This window comes from Vicugna pacos, chromosome 12 (genome assembly GCF_048564905.1).
Source record: "Vicugna pacos chromosome 12, VicPac4, whole genome shotgun sequence".
In the NCBI taxonomy this organism is placed as follows: Eukaryota; Metazoa; Chordata; class Mammalia; order Artiodactyla; family Camelidae; genus Vicugna; species Vicugna pacos.
In genome coordinates, this window is record NC_132998.1 from 27,136,664 (window position 1) to 27,157,763 (window position 21,100).

General features: G+C 37.2%; 1 protein-coding gene across 1 annotated transcript in view; it reads right to left on the reverse strand.

Moving 5' to 3' along the window:
- Positions 1-21,100, reverse strand: part of POLR3B (RNA polymerase III subunit B) — a 105,146-nt gene that overhangs the window by 48,173 nt on the left and 35,873 nt on the right. The window contains exons 13-18 of the mRNA XM_006205872.4: positions 13,567-13,728; positions 10,737-10,937; positions 8,725-8,887; positions 6,596-6,749; positions 3,624-3,698; positions 2,949-3,047 (exon numbers count right to left, since the gene is read on the reverse strand). Of these exons, the coding sequence (XP_006205934.1) occupies positions 2,949-3,047; positions 3,624-3,698; positions 6,596-6,749; positions 8,725-8,887; positions 10,737-10,937; positions 13,567-13,728 (854 nt within the window). The remainder of the gene's footprint in view (positions 1-2,948; positions 3,048-3,623; positions 3,699-6,595; positions 6,750-8,724; positions 8,888-10,736; positions 10,938-13,566; positions 13,729-21,100) is intronic.

The window sequence follows — 21,100 nt, forward strand, 5'->3', positions numbered from 1 at the left end:
ATTTTTACTAGACAGCTCAGCTATAGGTACTGAGCACAAAGTAAGACTCTACCTGGTAGATGTCAGAATCTTTGTTTCTTTCATAATATATTTGGCAGAAAACTCAGTTTTGGCTAAATGATAAAGCAACTCAGATATCTGAGAGGGAAAGGGCCATCAGATGGTTTTTACGTCTTGCTGAAAGTTAACAGATTTCACATCCAGGATCTGTGGTCTCCAATGATCCTCTATCCCTTCAAGTGTTTCTGAGGCATAACTTTAATAATTGTTTCAAAAGTTTACAGTGCTTCTGAAGAGATGTGATTTCCAAGACAACCCAACACATAATGGAAAATTAGCTGCAATGTATGTGGCAAAAGATCTCCCACTTATCCAGTTATCCATCTGTTTTTTTCAATACACGTGTGTTGAATTATGTCCCTAGTTTGGTTAGAGAGGATGCCTTCCATGTAGTTCTTGGTTTGAAGAATATAGTTCTGACCTTACGACCTCTCAGAACCCCAATCCTCTCAGACACTTTAGGCCTTTGTCAGCAGAGGGAAAGGGCTCTAGGTTTTGTTTTCTTTGTTTTTTGTTTTTGTTTTTTTTTAAAGAGAATCAGCTTAAAGTGACATTTTACAGCCTAGAATAAAACAGTTTGTTTAAAATGTACTGTTTTGTTTACATATTAGCCAATTTGACATTCCATATGCAAATAAAAGTAACTTTTTCTGACATAAAGATTAAGGTAAGCTGAAAATGAAGAAGGTATAGGTCTAAGTTTCTTTTTTTTTTTCATGACAACATACATAAGATCATATATTATCCAATAATTATTGAAAGTCCAAACAGTCTGGATTTAAATTTTACAAATCAGAAAGGAATATTATTATTCAAAATTATAATCACCCTTAGTTTCTAGGAAATAGGAGACTTCTTATTCATTGTACATAAAGGCCTTAAATTTAGCTCAAATTAAGACCAAGTAACTTGTAGCTTATAATAGTGAAAAAATTGGGAACAGCGTAAATAATCATCAATAGGGGAACAAGTTAAATAAGTTATTTATGTGTAATCAGACAAATAAAAAGCAATTAAAATAATAATATATATATATACACACACATACACTAATATGGAAAAATATCCAGGATGATAATGCTAATAACGTTAAGTTAAAACATCAAGACACTGAAAATACATTGCCATTGTCTCACACATTGTATGAGACCCTATATGTATGTTTGTATTCACTGAGAAAAAATCTAGAAGAGTACATGTTAAACCATTAACACTGGCTACTTCTTGGGGATGGAGTTTAGTGGGATGGGGAAGGAAGAGGACTCATGCTTTTACTTTATGCATTTCTACATTTTAAAAAATGTCATAAGTATCATGAATTGGTATCATTATTTTCCTACTTTTAGAATAAAATTAATTTGATATATGAGATAGCTTGGTGACTGTGTGATACTGACAGACAATACACAAATACATCAATAAAATACACATTTTACAGATTTTATTTAAGGATTTAAGCACTGAAAAAATAAATCAGCTAGAAGGGGTGACCAGAGGAGAGTTTCTACTTTGAATAGGGTGGTCAGGAAAACCCACTGAGAGCGTGAGGCCTGGGTGAGGACCTGGAGGAGGTGAAGGAGTGAACCATGCAGGTACGTGACAGCACGTTCCAGGCAGAGGTGCTGAGGCAGAAGCATGCCTGCGGTGTGCGAAGAATCCAGTGGTTAAAACAGAGTGAGGGAGGAGAGGGAAGAGATGATGTTGTAGCCATAAGTTCCGTGGAGGAACTCAAAGTCCTCTGAAAGGGCTTCAGAGGGAGATGGAAAGCCACTGGGTGGTGGTGAGGTTGGGGGGGAGTAAGAGGTGGCATTTGAGAAGAGAGTGACAAGACATTCTGATCTATTAAGAACAGACTATATGGGAGCAAGTGTGAACACAGCCAGGAGCCTTTTCCAAGGATCCAGACCAGCAATGGCCTGCAGGAGGGTTGTAGGGGGAGGTGGTGAAAGAGCTCAGATTCTGGGTATATTCTGAAAATTCACATGGTATGTTGAGAGATTAGATGTGAGTGTAGAGGAGAAGAGAAGTCAAGGCTGAAACAGATTTCTGGCTTGAGTAACAAGGGTGGAACTCCTATTTGTGGGGTTACTACATAACAGTTCTCCTTTATACTCAGTCAGTCTTGAAATGAGGCTCATACCTTTAAGGAATAAAAACTCTGACAGAAAAGCACTATTTACTAACTTATAATAAGACAAAACTAAAATGGTATACTTCATCTGACAGAAGTAAACAGAAAAGTATTTTCTTGGTTGAAGACATGAATGGTTATCAGGTGGTAGTATTAAACTCCCTAACTATTTAACAATATAACTGCACTAGTTTCAGGGAAGCCACACATCAGCCACATGCATCAGACAGCAAGTTATATAAATGTCTTCTAATGTGTTCCAAATGGAACACAGATGTTTCTAAAAATATCACTGTTCTAGAAGAAACACTGTGAACATATCACCATTTCATGTCTCTATTGTGTGTAAGTTTAAAGATACCTTTACAACACAATATGTAGGGAATCCCTGCACTGGCAATAAGAATTCAGGCATCTACTGACAAAATCCCCTCTAGAAGAGAGAAATACACATTATGTAGCCTGATGCATTAGTTCAATTTTGGCAGTAAACAAATATTAAAATCAGAGGAGCAATTTCTTATAAGAAATATACACTCAGTGTAAAATGAACAGGAAAGATAATTAAAAAGATAATTTGTTAGTGGTTTTGTCACACTCTTGGGATAAACAGTGGGTTACACTTCATTATAAGACAGTATACTTCTAACAGTTCCTACTAAGCACAGAATAGAAGAACTGAGGATAGAATGAAAAAAGTAGGTAGTTTCTGTAATCAGAACAGGTTTTAATTATGGTTATTACGGATCCTACTTACTTATTAATTGTATGTTCATAGAGTGCGATGTTACAATCATTTTCTTCATTTACATCTAAATATTCAACCAGACTCTCATGTAAGAAATCTTCAAAGTTTCTAGGAAAATATTGGTGAAATGGACATTATTAAAAATTATTTTACTGCAGCATTTTATATGCAATAATGGAAGATATGTGCTTTCATTTAGGCCCAAAGCATGTTTCTCTTCCAAAGAGTATCAATACATTGGGATACTTGACACATGTTATTCTTAGATCATAGAGCGATCACAAATCACCAGAGTAAGAACAGTAAAACATCTGTGATTCTTGTCAATATGGTCCCACTTCTAAAAATACCTTCTATACTTTAAAAAACCCCTATAATAAGAGACCCTCTGTGTCTACATCAATATATCCTTCTCTTACTGGAAACAGTTAATAGTGCATTAATTTCACTAAGACTGTAAGACTGTAATCCTCACGATCTAAATTGATAAATATTTCACAATGTCCAAGCAAGTTCACACAGAGAATAGGTTTTTAACAGGTTGCTATAGTTGGTAGAGAGGAATTAAGGGACTAAAAATGAAAATATACTTTTCTTAAAAGCTCAGATCAAATAATGTTACTTCTGTTTAGATCATATAAATGAGTATTAAGGAGACTGAGGAGTGTTACTTTGGCTGTTTACCTGTACCCCTGAGCCAGTTCTTCCATGTGCTTATTTGTAACTGCAGGTTTCTGTTTCTTAACAATTATGTAGGGTCTGGAATAGAAAAGAATAGGGAAAAAACGATTTATAGTAGTTCAACAAGAGAATTAAATCAGTAAGTAAGTTTACTACAGTGAAATGAGGGAAGCTGTAGATATAATCACACTTATTTCTGGATTGCTTGAAGACGCCAGGTATTTTTTGCATGTGTAAGTACATGGGGGCCTATTTTATCTTTCTCTCACATACACCAGCCCATGTGTGCATGTGCACATACATACATACACACAGTGCTTCCTCCAAGTATCTTAGGAAATATTTGGTTTTGGATGAAAAGGCAATATGAAATAATAAAGTGTAGAAAGGAAACAAAACCTTTAATATCATTTTAAAAAAACAAAAAACTGTAAATGCATCATACCAAAAGTGTCTCCTGACTTCACACTAGGAATATGGGTCTGCCCATGAAGCCAGCAGGCAGAGAATTGTCACTAAGAATAATAATGGCATTTTGTGGTGAAGATCTGATGACTATGAATTGTCTAGCATGGTCTGATTTAGGATAAACATCACTGGGCACGTCACCTAAAGCTACACACGACCAAAGAGAGTGGGTATGAGTTTGCAGAGAATAAAGCTTTTTTACTTTGTGACTTCTACTGATGTAATGGGCAAAAAAGGTAGAGAGCTTTGGTCCACACATTCTGGTAGATTAACCTGTAACTGTCAGTGGTGATTTGCCTCTGAGGGCTTCACCACCACGAGGAAACACCGACACAAAGGATGGCACGCGGCACTGAAACGTCAAGGGCTGTTGCTATTTGGATAAGCGGCTCTTACAGAGAGGAGCAAGGAACCAGCAGACGCTTGTGCGCTCCACCCTCAAGTCCAAATAACTATCTGAGGACTAATGAGCACTTTTAAACAGTTAAGAAGAGGAGCTGCACAATTATCAAAGGGGGATACAAGTTGCTGAAAAATGAATGTGGTGAACTTTTCATGGAAATCAACACTACCTCGAAATTCTAGCTGCTTCTTGGCAGGGAGGCAGAGACCCTGTTGCCTCCTTCATTTGGGGGATGTGGTTTAGTTCAGGTTAAGAGACTCAGAAATGATGACAGAGCAGGGGTAGGAGAGAGAAGGGATTACACTGAGCTGTCTCAGTTACCTTTTTACTCTACTCAATAAATTCTATTAATTCTTCCTGCCAGATCTATGTTGTATCATTATAAAATCACTTCTAAATAAGAATTCGTTTTCTTTAGGCTATGCCACATTATGTTGGATGTAATGAAAGAGAAAAATGCTAAAAAAGAGTAACCTAGAGCATATCATTGTTTCTCCCACCCTTAATTGTACCATGTTAATAGTTGTAAGTAAGCACCCAACATTTGCCTGGCACCCTACAGGGCACTTACCACACCTGATATCAACCTTAGGGTGGCACTGTTATTTACATTTTTATAGTTGAGGAAATCAAGGCTCAGAGACTTAAGTAATAAACTCACGGTCACATAAGTCAGCAAGTGGGATGCTAGGATTCAAACACAGGTATAGACAGCATCAGTTAGGGCTCTCTGGTTGCAAAGAATGGAAACCATGAAATTTCTGGAAAATTTAAGCACAGATGAAATTTACTAAAAAAAATAAGAAGAAATTTTAAAGAAATTTACCAAAAAGCTAAGAATTTACCAGAAGGATGAGACTCAAAGAAAAAGGTAAAATGCTCAGCCTCAGAAAGGAAAGGAGCTAGGACAGTCCCAAGGATGCAGAAAAGCAAGAGCAATGGGCAGTCTCTTGTATGCACTACTGCCAGGATGCGGCAATTCCAACCACTTCCTCCTTTGAGTTATTTTATTTGGGATTCAAATTCTCTGAAGAGAGAGTCTGACTGGCCTGGCTTGGGGCAGATGCCTGACCTTTGGCTGAGCAGGAGAGAGCACCTGACTAACCGTCCCAAGAAGACTGCCAATGGGAAGGGCAATCCTCAAAGGAAAATGAAGAGGTAACTGGAAAGAAAAATGGATGCCAGACAGACACAAACAATGGCGGCCCACCCTCCCAGCTCTGTCACACTTCCAAGCTCTGTCCACCACTCTAACTATGGCTAGTGCCCTAACACCACCTGAGGTCCACAAAGAATGACTTTGGTAAAACAAGTGAAGGTCTATGAAACAAGGTGATGTCCTCAGCTGTTGTCCCTGCATATCCCAAAGGACCAGATACCACGTCATATTCATCTCTGTACCCACACACTTTCGACACAGCACCCGTACAAAATAAGCTCTAAATATGTGCTGAATGAATGTAAGACACTTAACTTTTCTATTGAGTCAAATGTTGTTTTATCTCTTGCTGCTTCCACTCTCTTCATTATTGCCATTCCTCAGCCTTTCTCCTTTCCTCCTTTATCCAAGTAACACAGTCCTACTCATCCTTTAAAGCTCAGTTCATAGAAATAGAATATAGTAAGTAAAATCAGGACTGTCGGAGTCAAATGAATTCTACTGACTTCTGAGTAAGAAACAGACTCCTCCACTATCTGGCTTTGGGTAATTTACTTAGTCTCACTAAACTCTAGTACCTCATTTGTTAAATAAAAATAATAATCCAATCTTATAGGGCTGAATGTAGACAAAGCCTTACACATAGTACATCTATTAAGAAAATAAATAATGGTTAGCATTTATTACTAGCATAGTTGTTTCTTATAACTAATTATTTCTGCCTTTTCCCAGCAGACTGAGCTCTCTGAGGGCAGAGACTGACTCCCATTAATCTTTGAATCAATCCTCAGTACCCAGTATGCATATTCATGAGGTGTTTGCTAAGCAAATTAAATTTATCTTAACAATGAAAGAGGTTAAAGCAGCTTCAAAAATAAAAACATGTCTATTTCTTTCAAAAGTAAACATAAAGAGATCTTAAGAACTCTTCCCAGCCACATATACCTGCACAGCCTTCCGCCATCAGAGGAAATATAGACACACCGGTCTGTCAGATTTGTTGAGATGGAAACAAATTCATTGATATATCCTGCTCTTCGCATCAGTCGAAATGTATTCACCAGCTTCTTGTGGTCTCGAATGACACCAAGAATGTTACCTAGGCAGAATGAAGTAAAAATATTTAAGACTGAAATAAAAAATAAATCTAATGGGATTTAAAATATCCACTCAGTAAAAATGATAGGTGGCACTGAGCAGTCATTTGAAAATCCTGTTACCAAGCCTTGGGACAGCCAGTCCACAAGGCTGGAGGGAGCAACAGGTTAGGGGCAGTCAGGGGGACTGGAGTCCAGAGCCAGCCCCACCACACGTGGGCTGAGTAACACTGGTAAAGTCAGCCTCATTTTCCTAGTCCGTCAGCACCGTGCTGGGCTATGAACTCGGAGTCCAGACACCCTGGGTTTGAACACTGGCTCTATCACTTCCACAAGGTCAATGTGAGGATTAAATGTATTGATCTCACGTAAAGAACTCAGAACTGGACCTAGGACCTACTGACTGCCATTATTAAATCGCTTTTGTAGATTGCTTTGACACTTTGAGGTCTTTTATAGTTCCATATAAATTTTGGAATTGTTTGTTCTAGTTCTGTGAAAAATGTGAGTATTTTGACAGGGTTGCATTGGATCTGTAGATTGCTTTGGGCAGCACAGTCACTTTGATAATGTTAATTCTTCCAATCCAAGAGCACAAGATATCTTTCCATTTCTTTGTATCATCTTCAGTTTCCTTCACCAGTGTTTTACAGTTTTCAGAGTATAGGTAACCTCCTCGATTAAGTTTATTTCCAGGTATTTTGCTGTTTTTGACACAATGGAAATGCTTATGACAGTTATAAAATTCTGGTTTTTGAAGTGAAGAAAAGGAAAGTGAATGAAGGGCCTCAAATGGCAAGGTATCCTTCTTTGTTGTGGGTGAGTTGTATTCCAATACATATGCTGCATCTTTCTCCATTCACCTATTGATGTGCACTGACGATGTTTCCATATCTTGGCAATTAGAAAGAATGCTGCTGTTAATAGTGTATCTTTTTGAATTAACTCTTATCTTGTGATTGGCTTTATTCCTTTGATAACTATGTAAGTTTAAAAAGCTAAAGCTCTAAACCTTCTTAGAAACAATGAACAGTACATACATGTAAATTTTTTTAAACATGCAGTATATTGTGTATATGTATTTATAAGCAATATATTATATATGTGCAGACAACCTGTAACAATTCTACCTAATAAAACTGAAAAATTTAAAAAAAAATAGCTTTTGTTGCCATCATCAACTGGGTAGTGAGTAAAATGGACTTTGTCTCCCAGGGTAAGTGCGAAGATTCAGAGGTTACTGGGTGAAAGTTCAGAGTAAGGGTTCATTCAGTTTTAGCTGCTGGGATCTGCTGAACGAGGCAGGCAGTGAACAGCCCCGTTTTCCTTCTCACCAGCCCATGCAGTAACTGGTGAACACCTCCCAGAGCAGGAGGAAGAGAGAGAAGAGTGTGGAGGGAAGGTCACGATGAGCACGTGCAGCACACCAGTGAGGGGACAGCCACCCAGACCACCAAGTCACATGCAGAAAGGATGAGGCACACTTGCTGCAGAGTCTCTGGGGAACTCTGAAGGAGGTGGAAGGAGTACATGAAAGAAGAAACTGGAACATAAGCAGAAGGAAAGAGACCCTCTTGCTAGAGGCCTTTGACAATCAGTTATCGAGGGGCTAAATACAAGTCATCTCACTGTAAGGGCTGATCTGATTATTTTTGCAGAGTATCTCACACATTTAATCTGAAAATACTGTGTTGAGTTTTATTCCACTGTGGACATGCTGGCAGTTGCCAAAGGGTAGAAAGCGAAAGGTCTCTGCACCGTTACCCTTTAGCTCTGATGAGCACCAGTATCCTCTCAGAACCCACATGACCCAGCCAATGGAATAACTGATTCTGTTCCCATTTTTTCTAACTTTCAATCAAGATCAACCTGCGTCCAGAATTGAAGTGTATTTGTGCTTTAAATGCATGGATAATAGTCAACTCCCTCCCCATCCCCTACAGACCATTTAGGATCATGTCTCCACAAAATACTCACCATTAAGGAAGACAAGAAACACATTTGGGTAAGAGAGCTCTTCCCCACATAATAAATTCACATCTTCTACTCCCAAGTTACTGGCTAATTTGACAATGGGTCCATCTTCCATGTCAGTTGTGATGTGTGTCATAAGAGCCAAGTTTTTAACCAAACCACATGCCTAAAAAAACAGAAGAGTGTCATTTCTAAGCATGAACATTAGTAACACAAAGTACATCTTTGGACTGAAAACAGCTCACCATTCTTCTGGGGACAATGTAAAACAGTACAACCTCATAGGAGACACTCTGGCGATTCATACAAAGCCTTAAGGATGTACATACCCTTGAAGCCAGAGGAATTTATCTTAAGGTAACAAGCAAGGATATAAACACATAAATGCTCAATGCAGTACAATCTTAACTGAAAATGATGGCATTATAAATGTCCCCTCCCAAAAGAAACTGATTACCTAAATTGTTAATCCCAGAAATAGAACATCATAGTCATTAAGATGACACTGTATAAAAACAGTAAAGGAAAATATTGATAAAAATATAAAACTTCTGGCCTGAAATGAGAGAGTCTACAAAATAATCGGCCAGTACTCTATAAAGCTTCTTGGTCAAAAAAAAGTCAAAGACCGTAGAAGTGCTCCAGATTTAGAGACTAAGGAGACTTGACAACTGAAAGCAATGTGTAATCCTGGATCAGAAAAAAGACATTAGTGGGACAACTGGCAAAATCTGAATAAGGTCCGCAGATTATAATACCACTATCATTGTTAATTTCATTAGGTTGGTAACGTGCTATAGTTACATAAGATGTCACATTTGGGGAATCCAGGTGAAGGATCATGGACATTCTTTGTACTGTTTTTGCAACTTTTTTTGTATGTCTAAAATTATTTCTATGTGAATAGGAAATTTTAAAATATTTTTAAACTTCTACATAACCAAAAAAAAAAAAAACTAAAGCAAACATATAAACAAGGATGCAATACAGCAAAGTAAGGGGAAAAAAACACTTGAGACACCTGTGACATGTAAAGATTACACCTTCAATTCTTAAAAACCATCTGCTATAGTGATACACAAAACAGGTACTTTACTGAGATTAGTGGAAGCAATCTCTGGGAAATTTAATATTCCAAAGTTCAAGATGTATAAGTTATGCAAATTTGACAAGCTGTATAATTTTAGCATGAATTTCCATATGGTTTAAGATAAATTAGGAGAAGAATGGTAATTTCTAAAAATTATAATTCGGTATGGACTTCTATTTTTCACCTCTCCCAAGTCATAACAAATTCCTATACTTTGGAATGTACAGGTTTTACTTGTCATAATTAACTTACTTATTCACTCAGCATATATTTAGGGGGCCTCTACTTCAAATGAGACTCTGTGGTAGGAGCTGGGGATACAATGGTAAACCTTAGAAGGTTCCTTCCTCCAGAAGTTTATAAATAGAATGAATAAAATCAAGTAAACACGTGGGAGAAAGGGCCATGATACAGGAAGTAGTGGGTGCTATGGATGTAAACAAATTTAAACTCCTTGGTGTTTAGGTAATGGCTTATGTTTCCTCTATAAGTAAGTTGGAATCCACTTTAGGTCTTGGGCTGTGTGCTCCTAGCTGGCTGCAACCATGACTATGATGTCCTCTAAGTATACCCAAGGAAAATAAGGTGTTGCTGAAAAAGAGCTCCTCGTGAGCAAAGGTGATAGTTCTGTCATTCTCCTTCACATTCTTATCCCCTCTTCATTGCATGGCTTGACTCTTGGGCTAAACTAAAACAAGCAAGGAAATCTGAAACATATTTCTATTTAGGTGAGATACTAAATCAAATGTTTCTGTAGGTGCTGGTTATGGAAAGATATTGATATTGTCCTGACAGGCTACACCAACATTTCTCTGCCAGATAAGTGGCTGACCCAAAAAAGGATATGGCCTGGGGGATGGACAGAAGCAGAACATCACCAACAGACATTACCTCTGACATAGCAGAGATGCCTCAGGGACCTTACCTCTCCTTCAGGAGTGTCTGAAGGGCAGAGCATTCCCCACTGAGATGGCTGGAGGGATCGAGGACCACTCACTTTTCTTGTTTTCTCAAACTGGGAAGAGATTCTTGTCATCATGCCCAGCGCAGATATATATGACAGGCGAGACAACACCTGAGTCACACCTTGCCGGTCCATTTTAAATCTCTTTAGAGACCAGTTTCCCTGTAGAAAGAGGAAAGACATGAATCTACCTTGATCCATTCATATGCTGCCTGATCTCTGCAGTCATTCTGAGAAGCTCATCACAGGAACTGCTTATTTGTGAAATCAGAGCCATGATATAACTCAGAAATCAAAATGTCACAATTAAAATGAAAACTTAGACAAGTTACTCACTGAGGTTTTCTAGGAATTTAATGAATATTACCTGTGTCTAGCAACATTATCACATCAGAGCAAGTTATCTTCTGAAGAACGAATTATATCCTGAATTACAAGCCAGTTCAACCAGAGATTTCCACTGGAAGCAGTAAGCTAACTAGTAGAACACTAGCAATTTCTACACACATTGAAGGTAAAACTAGCTTAAAGCTCAAGGAGATAATTTCATGTTGGAATGTGCCATCATTTGTATGTCTTCCAAAATCAGTCTTAATTAGAGAAAAATATAGCAATAGAAAAAAAGAAATAGCAGTTATCAGGGATAATGAATAATTATAGGCTTCTTAATCGAGGCTAAAAATTACACATATGTTCATATTAAGAAATATTATACATCCTCTTTTGCTATCATGTCAATCTTAAAAGAGATTCATATGAAATAAATCTTAAACATTAAATTTACTTTATCTCCTATGCATAAAATGTATTGAAATATATTATACATATTATCTTATAGTTACATTAATTGCACGCATTAAATATCCTCAAGGATAATTTAAAGATTAAGGTTAGGAATTGTTTCAACTCGTGGTAACATGAGTTAACAGAAAACAATATGCAAAGAAAAGCAAAGTAGAAAATAAAATGTCAAAATGATTGATTCAATGATCTGATTCAAAAGAGAAAAAATTACATCTGATAAACAGTGGGGTTTTTTTGTTTTTTGTTTTTTGATAATCTGATGAAAGCTATGACTGTTCTCTTGAGAAAAATGCATGCAAAACCACAAACATAAAATTTTCATTTAGTTTCAGGGGAGAACTCATGGATCCCAGATCGAAAACCCTCACAATAGAAAAACTGATCTGTTTGAATTAAAATATGTGACTTCAGGGGAGCGCCTCACACATTAAAATTTAGTCATTATTGCAGTGAAGATTTATCATCTCAGAAACTTGGTTTTTGATAAGGTGGGAAAGAGCTAAAATCTATAGGACTCTATGCTTTATAAAGCAGAGAAACAGAGCAAACACACTTATTCCACAAGTTACCTTCTCCTTATATTGCCTATTCAGTTAACTCCCTCTATGCTCTGAATGAGAATGAACCTAGTAAACTGACTTATGGCCAGAGGGTAAGAGCAAGAAAAGTAAATAAATATTCCACACAGAACTAAACTAAGACAACAGTTGTCGGCACATAGGAAGTAAATGGGGAGTGAAGCCAAGATCTTCAGCAAGAGAATTTGTTCCAATACTTGTCAGGAGTTTCACAAGAGGCAGAGAGGAGAAACAGACAAAGGGTCTAAAACCTCTGAGAAAATTTATTTGTTGAAAATATTCTATATATGGCAACACTCACAATTTCAAGACGCTGATCTTTTTCTGGTTGCCAACAGACAAGGGTACACCTGCAACAAGACCGTGGTACCACTGATTTTTCTAAGCAGCAGTCCTTTCCCACAGGTGAAACAGTGTCACTTAGGGGCAAAAGAACTACTCAAAACAGCTATTCTGACCTGAAAATCATGGGTCAGAAAGCAAGGAACAGTCATTCTAACAAAAGTGTGCTCAAGTGTTCTTTGAAGGCTTCTCTTCAAAAATCCAGGGATCCACCTTCAGGTAAGTTTGGGCCACAAAAATGTAACGTGCCTAAACAGGCCCCAAGGCCAGGTGCACCTCAGGTTTAGACAGAGCGGCCACTGCAAGGGCTGCTCAAACAGACCTGCTGCAAATTTCTAAAGTCAGGCAGTGCAGCAGGTCTGCCACTAATTCTTTCATTGTTCAGGGAATCAATGTGTTATACTACACTATTCTTTTCTTGAGACACAATCTCATCCATAAAACTAATTTTATGTCTGGCATGCAAAACGTGAACCAGACTTTATCAGATAGACCTATAGTTGTGACGCTTTTAAGAAAGGGAGCAAAAACCTATCTGATAACCCTTTATGAACAGCCGGAGGCTTTGAATACATGGCAGCTGCTGAGGCCTGAATTCATCACTCATGTGAGGAACAGCTGATGGCCCTCTGAGGACTATAAACCTACAATGAAATGAAATAGTTTGTACTATTTTAGGCAAAAGTTATCATTAATAAACCTACTTCTAATATGTCACTTTTATTACAGAAAAAAAATGGGGAAAAGTATCTACTGAAAGAATGGTTATTAACAGTTAAACTAAAAGGTTTTCCTTTATGTAAGAGTGTATCTATTTTCTAACTGCCTCATGTAACAAACTATAATTTGGCAATGAAGTCACATACTAGCAAAATTCCTATGATGACACTGAAACTGTAGACTATCTTTCAAAGCAGAAAAATTGTGACTTGTAGCATTCTTAAAAAAAAAAAAATATATATATATATATATGTCACCTAGATTCTCAAAGTACTTTAAATTTCTATCCCAGTGAACAGATTTACAAAATAAGTTATAAAACTTCACCCAAATGACTGCAGACTTACGGTTGAAATGGCGTTCACCATGCCGTTGGTAATCTGATCTTGACGCATGTGTTTCACAACATCAAATTGGGCTGCTCTTTGCTTAGGAATCACCTGGTCTGCAATCTTTTTCATTTCAGAATTAAATTTTTTGAACAAATCTTCAAAAAGAAGAGATAAAAGCTAAGGAAAAAAAAGCACATGGTGAACTTTCAAAATGTATCACTAGCTTATTTACTAAACTTTAGGTCTTTATTTAACTTTGTTTAAAAAAACAAAATGGAGAAAGTGCTTAAAATTGAAAAATATGTTTTTTAAAATTCAATTTGAGAAAGTATGCACCTTTATGTGTGCTTACCACTATGCTGGGAATAAGAACAAAGATGGTGACATAATGCCTGCATTCAAAAACATTTAATTTAGACCAGTCACTCCCAGACTGAGACTTCACTAACCAGAGACCTAGCTTTAATTTTACAAATAAATATTATTAAAACTCAAAAGAAATCAGGGGAGAAGAATTACTATTAAAAAGTCTGACAACACCAAAGATAGGTGCCATCTGAACCCTTCTATATCACTGGTAAAAATATGAACTGGTACAACCACTAACCAGTTGGCCATTATCTACCCATCCCTATGCCCCAACAGTTCCTCTCCTAGGTATCTTCTCTGTAGCTGCTGGTTCTCAAACTTTTGCATGCAGGGTAATCACACTGAAAGATTATTAAAACACAAATCGCTGAACCTAACCTTATGGTATCTGGTTCAACAAGTCTAGGGTAGAGCCCACAAGTTCCCAGGAGATGCCAGTGATGCTGGTGGGGGAAGGATAACTTGAGAATCATTGCCCTACAGAAATGTGTCTTTATGTGCATCAGGATATATATATATAAAATGTTCATAGCAGCATGATTTGTATCACCTAAAAACTGATCACCACACAAATAATATTTAGACAAACTGTAGCATAGGTAAATATGTAATAGAATACTAGAGAGCAATGAAAATGAACAAAAAATAACCACAGAATCATGGATAAATCTTAAAAACATAATACTGAGTGAAAGAACCCAGACACAAAAGAATATGCATACTATGACTCTAATAAGGTTCAAAAACCAGCATAACTAAGCTATTGTTTAGGAAGGTATAAGTAGGTAGCAAAATGAAAAGACACAAATACCATAAAAATCAGGTTAGAGCTTATACCGCGGAGGAAAGAATTCAGATCAGGTAGGGGAACGCTGAGGGTAGGGTACTTCTAGAGTGTTGGAAAAATTTCATTTTTTGACCCAAGTGCTGTTTACAAAGGTATTTATTTCACGACCATTTGTTAAGCTGAAATTTATGTTTTATGTACTTCTCTTCCTGTATATGGTATTTCTCATTAAAAAGGTTATAAAATAAAATAATATCCAACACTTGGACATCATCTCATTTTAAAAAAGATATTTTAACACCAAAGAAAAACAAAGCAAATAATCTCAGATGAAAAAAAGTAAGTACAGTTTGCTGATGAAACCCACACCATTTATCCTTACTCATTACTCTCCAGACCAGTGAAAACTGGACCGGGGATGCCAATCCTCAGACCAGTTCCTGATGCCACAAACCTAAATCAGCAGAAAATGATGTAAACACAATAGAGACCAATATAAAGCATGAAATGAGACAGTTTAGGCTATGCTAGGGGAAAAAAATCAAAGTGTTTAAGCCCCTACACTGAGATTAGTGGGAAACAGGATTAATCAATGATCTTACAGAATAGATGAATAGCAGAGGTGGAAGGAAGGCTAGGATTTGGAAAAGACGAAGAAAGCTTAAGAAAGATTTTTGCAAGTTCCACTTCCACTTAGGATATAGAAAGCCACAAGACAACATCCCTACTACTCTAATAATTTTTTTAAAAGATGAATCATCTATAAAATCACAAATGGCTCTAACAAAGAGGCAATCTGCCAGGCAACCAGGTGAACTAAATTGCAAATAGTGTCAAGCCTCTTCAAGGAGAGATGGGACACATGACAGAGCAGATGTGTGCCGTAAAAGAAGAAATCAGCTAAAATTTGGGCTATCATGAAAGCTTACAGTCCCTCGGAGTTCCAGACCCAAGAGGATGCACACTCACTCACAAATTCTTTTCCATGGGTGCTCATGAAAGACTGGAGTACGGCAGATCTGAGAAAGATCTCTTTGTTGGAACAAGAAACAAAACACTGTCTACTTCCCTGGACTGTCTTTCTCATGAAAAGAAACCTTTAAGTTGCTAGAGAAGGGTCAGGAAGCCCTCCTGCTGATGGTCCCAGGCAAAGGTAACCTGCACTGAGAGAAGGGTAGAAGCAAAATTTAAAAAGGTCCAGTTTTTTTCAGAGACACACATACGGAGAACCTATAGATCAAAAAGAATTTAAGAGACATATCAACCAAATGCAATATGTGAAACATGTCTGGATCCTATCTGAACAATCCTACTGTAAACGTCAACAATATTTATAAGGAAATCAAAGAAATTTGAATACATAATAGATCCTTGATGATATTAAGCAATTACTGTTAAAAATTTTATGTGAGAAAATGGTATTATGATTTTTTTAATTGTACCTTTTAGCATTTTTTTTACTATATAATACTTTTAAAGTATTTACAGAATGTGATTTGAGATACTAAAATGATTTGATAACTTGAACTTGTTTAAATAATCCAGTTTGTGCAATGGGGGGAATGGAGAGCTGAGGAGGATACAAGATTGATTTCTATTAGATGTGAGATATATATATACACACACACACACACACATATACACATATACACACACAAATAGAATATTACTCAGCCAGAGAAAGGAATGAAATAATGCCATTTGCAGCAACATGGGTGGACCTAGAGATTACCATACTAAGTGAACTCAAATAGAGAAAAGACAAATACCATGTGATATTACTTATATGTGGAATCTAAAAAAAAGTGATACAAATGAACTTATTTACAAAACAGAAATAGACTCACAGACATAGAAAACAAACTTATGGTTACCAAAGGAGAAGGAGCAGGAAGACAATTTAGGAGTTTGGGATTAACACATACACACTACTACATATAAAATAGATTACCAACAAGGGTAATCCTGTATAACACAGGAACTATATTCAGTATCTTGTAATAACCTATAATAGAAAAGCATCTGAAAAAGAATTTATTTATATATGTTTAACTGAATCACTTTGCTGTATACCTGAAACTAACATAACACTATAAATCAACTATAGTTCTATAAAAAAATAAAATTTTAAAAGATGACTTCTACTGATAATTAAAATTGTGTGATGAATACATGGGAGCTATTTTACTATTTTACTATTCTATTTTTGTATATGTTTGAGATTTTTCTTATTAATATTTTTATTTAAAAAAATCTACAAAAATAAGCCCCTAAAGTAATTAGGAGTAAATCTAACTAAAGAGATATAAGACTTTCATAGGGAAAATTATAAAGACACCAAAGAAAGACACCAAAGAAAACTTAAATGAAGAAAATATTCATGGATGAGAAGACTATATATTTAAAGATTACTAATTTTCTCCAAACTGATTGACAATTCCAATGCAACTCTAATCAAGGTCCCTAGATTTTTAATGAAGACTGAGGCTAACTCTAAAATTTATATGGAACAGCTAAGACTCTAAAATAGCCAAGACACTTCTGAAAAAGAAGATGAATGAACTAATTAATGCATAAATAGACTGACCAATGGATAGAACAAAGAGCCCAGAAGCAAACAACACATATGTTAAAGTTTGTCATATAATAGAGATGGCATTTCAGATCAGTAAGGAAATGAAAGACTACAAAAAATGATGCTAGGACAATTGCTTATTCATTTGAAAAACAAATGAAAATGCATTCCTTACTTCACTCCATACACAAAAATCGATTTCAGATAGACTAAAGAACAAATACCAAAGGCATAAGTTTAAAATACAAAGAGTACTAACTATTAAAAAGAAAGGGGTGATAAAATTGACAATTAAAATTACAAACTTGTAGAATTAAGAGACCTCATGAAGTTAAAAAAAAAAAAATTCCAGACTGGGAGACGATATCAACAACACACCCAACTGATAAGTTGGGTCCAAAGTATACAAAAACCTTAAAATCAATATGGAAAATACAGACAACCCAAAAGGAATCTAAGGTACTTAAAACAGTAATGTAATGCTGGGGACTATTATACATGTGCTCATTATTTACTTAAACAGGAATTCTGAAATTCAGTGAAATCTTATAAGCTAGAAGTTTTCTACATTCTACACTGTATCCTTGAATGTTGATAACCACAGGTAGTTTTTTTGACTCATAACGAAGAAGACATTCAAAGCCAGCGAGTCTCCTCCTCCAGTCACTGCTGAAGAAAGCATTTCCTAAGTGCAATGTGATTTTATGTTCTTCCCCCTTAAGGTAGACATGTCCTTCCACCTTTCTTCTAAAACCAGCTTTGCAGATGGGAAAGCCAGGATCTTGGACTTGAATTTACCATGTCAGAAGTGTTCTAAAAAGAAAACTTCCTCCTCTGAGAGCTTAATCCTTTCTTCCACTCAGACCCAGCAGTTTCCCTCATGGAAAGAAAGAATATGGGGATGGAAGCAGGTGCAGGGGAGGGGGAAAGGGATGAAGAAGCCCATTTCAGCAACTTCCTGTGGAAACTGGCAAAAGAAATTTGAATAAGCATCCTGAACAGAAGCAAATGCCCTCAACCTAAACCACAAAAGCTCAGCTCTATTTTAATTAGTCTCTTACACTTAGACTTTTGTGTCTCAAATTATGACAAAGTTTTTTGGATCCCTGCTGAATTTGCTGTAGCCCTGATTACAAGGAAATGTCCTGGTACTAAACAAGTAAAAATAAGAGCACACTCAACAAACTACTGCCTCATTAATAAATTTCTCCACCCTTAAAATTTCAACTTAAGAGAAATAATGTTCTCCAGTTCACAGAGCAGTGAGGAGCTACAAGGCCAAATCACACAATAAGCCACATTATTTAGGTCAAGAGTAAAATGATTAAAAGGAATGGAATGCTGGTGATAATATTCAATACCTTTCATTGCTCATATGAGGCCTTTCAGCCTGCCTAAGACAGGAGCACTAAAGAGCAAATTATATTTAAGAAAAAATGCTGACAGCTCATCAATTGATTTTCAATGAAAATGCTAAAAAAAATTAATAAAGAAGTTAAGCTGCTGAAATACAGTTTCACCAATTAGCTTAATGTCAGAGAATTCTAATTAGGCGTCTTGAGATTGCTATTTAGTGTTTAAGCCTTCAGAGTGCCAAATTCTCCTTTTCACACAAACTGGTTGCAAAATTAAAGACATTAGGCAGCCTTAATTACATTATCAGAACAGCTGGGATTAGGCAATCTCTGAAGTCAAGACGGCATTCTTTTGTCACAGGGTGGAAATCCCTGGCTTTCCAGGGTGCCGGATTTTGGTGCCGTTCCATATCTCATCCATACAAAGCAAGCTGAGTTAGAAACAAAAAATTTGCAGACAAAGAATAGAGTAATGCTCGGCAAATAATGAACACATTACCGAAAAAGAAAAGGTAGGTGAAAAGATTAAGCCTGAAATCGGTAGGTTTTGCTAACACCTCTATTGGCGGCTGGCCGGCCAGCCCTCTGGTGGCAAGAGACTGAGGGAAAGCTCTGTGAACCTGCTTGGCCAGTGGATACAGCTCCGTTATCTAAAGCTGAAGCACATTTATACTCCCTCATCCCATGGGGTGTGAAATTAGCAGCTATTGTTTTTACACATTTTTGCCAACACAATGCCTTTTATGTCTTTACGTTGTTCATAAAGCAATGTTTTCTTGCACATGGGAACCTTCTTTTTAATTCTAATTTTTCAAGCAACAAGATAGTCTTTCCTCTCTCCTCTCGACTCCATTCCTTAGTTCTCCACACAACTAACTTTTTTAAAAAAGGATTCATTTAACAGCAGGATCTTTTTCCCCAACTAAAAAACTGTAAAAAATTGGGATTGATGGTGGTGGGGATACGTATAACTCCCTGAGCAGTGGTCAATCTGAAGGTAGTCAAAAACCCACCTGTTAGCATCAGCCACTAACCAAAAAGAACTTTCCAAGTATTCAACATATTAACTTTTCCCCCCAAACCTAAGATTGCTATAGTTTTTCAATTCTAGTTTAAAAATTTTTAGATGTGGTAATTAATACCTGCTGTTATCATTCCAGCCACCATCATCTGTCATCTGGAGTACTGTCAGTACCTAACTGGTCCATTCCTGGCCTGTTCATCTCCAAATCAGATCTTTTAAACTGAAAATCAGATGGTGTCACTTCCCTGATCAAAATTCTCTCATGGTTTCCCACTGCATGTAAAATTAAATCCAAACCCCTTCCCATGGCCTACAATGCTGGTTCTCATAACCCCTACACCTCACACACTCTAGCCACACTGGTCCTCTCGTCTCCTTCCAGTTCCTTCAATGTCAGCACTGTCTGGAGATGTACATGCTTGTGTGGGTCTCTTGACGGAATGCAGTTTCCGAGGTTGTGTGAGACTGGTTTCTCCTCACTCAGGTTTTAGCTGAAATGTCTGAGGGCTCAGCTTAAAATGTCACTTTTTCAAAGAGATTTTCCCTGACCAGAATAATGTAACACCTCATCCCCCTCCCAACATCCCAACTCTCTAACATTAATTAGCCTGTTTTTGATTTTCTTTGAACATTATGACCATCTAATAATATCACATCTATTTACTGTTTACTTGTTCACTGTCTGCCTCCCCTACCAAAATGTATGCTCTTGAGAGCAGATGACTCATCAAGTCTCGTTCACTATTGCATCTTTGGTGACTAGCACTTTATCTGGGGATAGAAAAGTGAATATAAATGGTTCCTGCCCTCAGTGAGCGTACAGTCTAAAGCAGGGGAAGAAGTGTGCAGGTAGAGAACTATAAGGTAACTCAACATGCAAATAAAGACCTGAATGAAGTGTTACTGGCTTTTGGAAGACAGAGCAACTAACTACTCCTGGGGTTCACAGATGGTTTCAGAGAGGGTGACTCAAAGAATGATAAATGGGTAGGAGCTCTTCATGATGGGGATGGAGAAGGGGAGACGAGGGAGGGGCGACTTAGGCAGAAGGCATAGCTCAAAGGCACAGAGGACGAAAGAGCATCATGGTGTGTTTGGGAAAAAGTGAGCAGCTCGCCCAGGTATGAGATGAGGCTGGAAAGGTGCACAGGGGCCAGGTCATCAAAGACCCTGACAGGCCTCCTGAAGAATCCACACCTGGTTCTGCAGAGCAGTCAGATTATGTTTATGAATTTCACAGAGTTTCAGGGGAAGGGCAAATAAGCAGAGAAACAAGCCCTTACACCCCACCTCAACCAGAGAGGCTCAACTTTTACCTATTTCAGTACCAGGATTCTGAGTTAGAGTTCATACTTTAATAAATCTTGAAACCCACGTCTGAAGCTCAGGCCTGCTGAGGGATGCTCCTGGGACGTGAACCTGTTCTTCACCCAACCTCA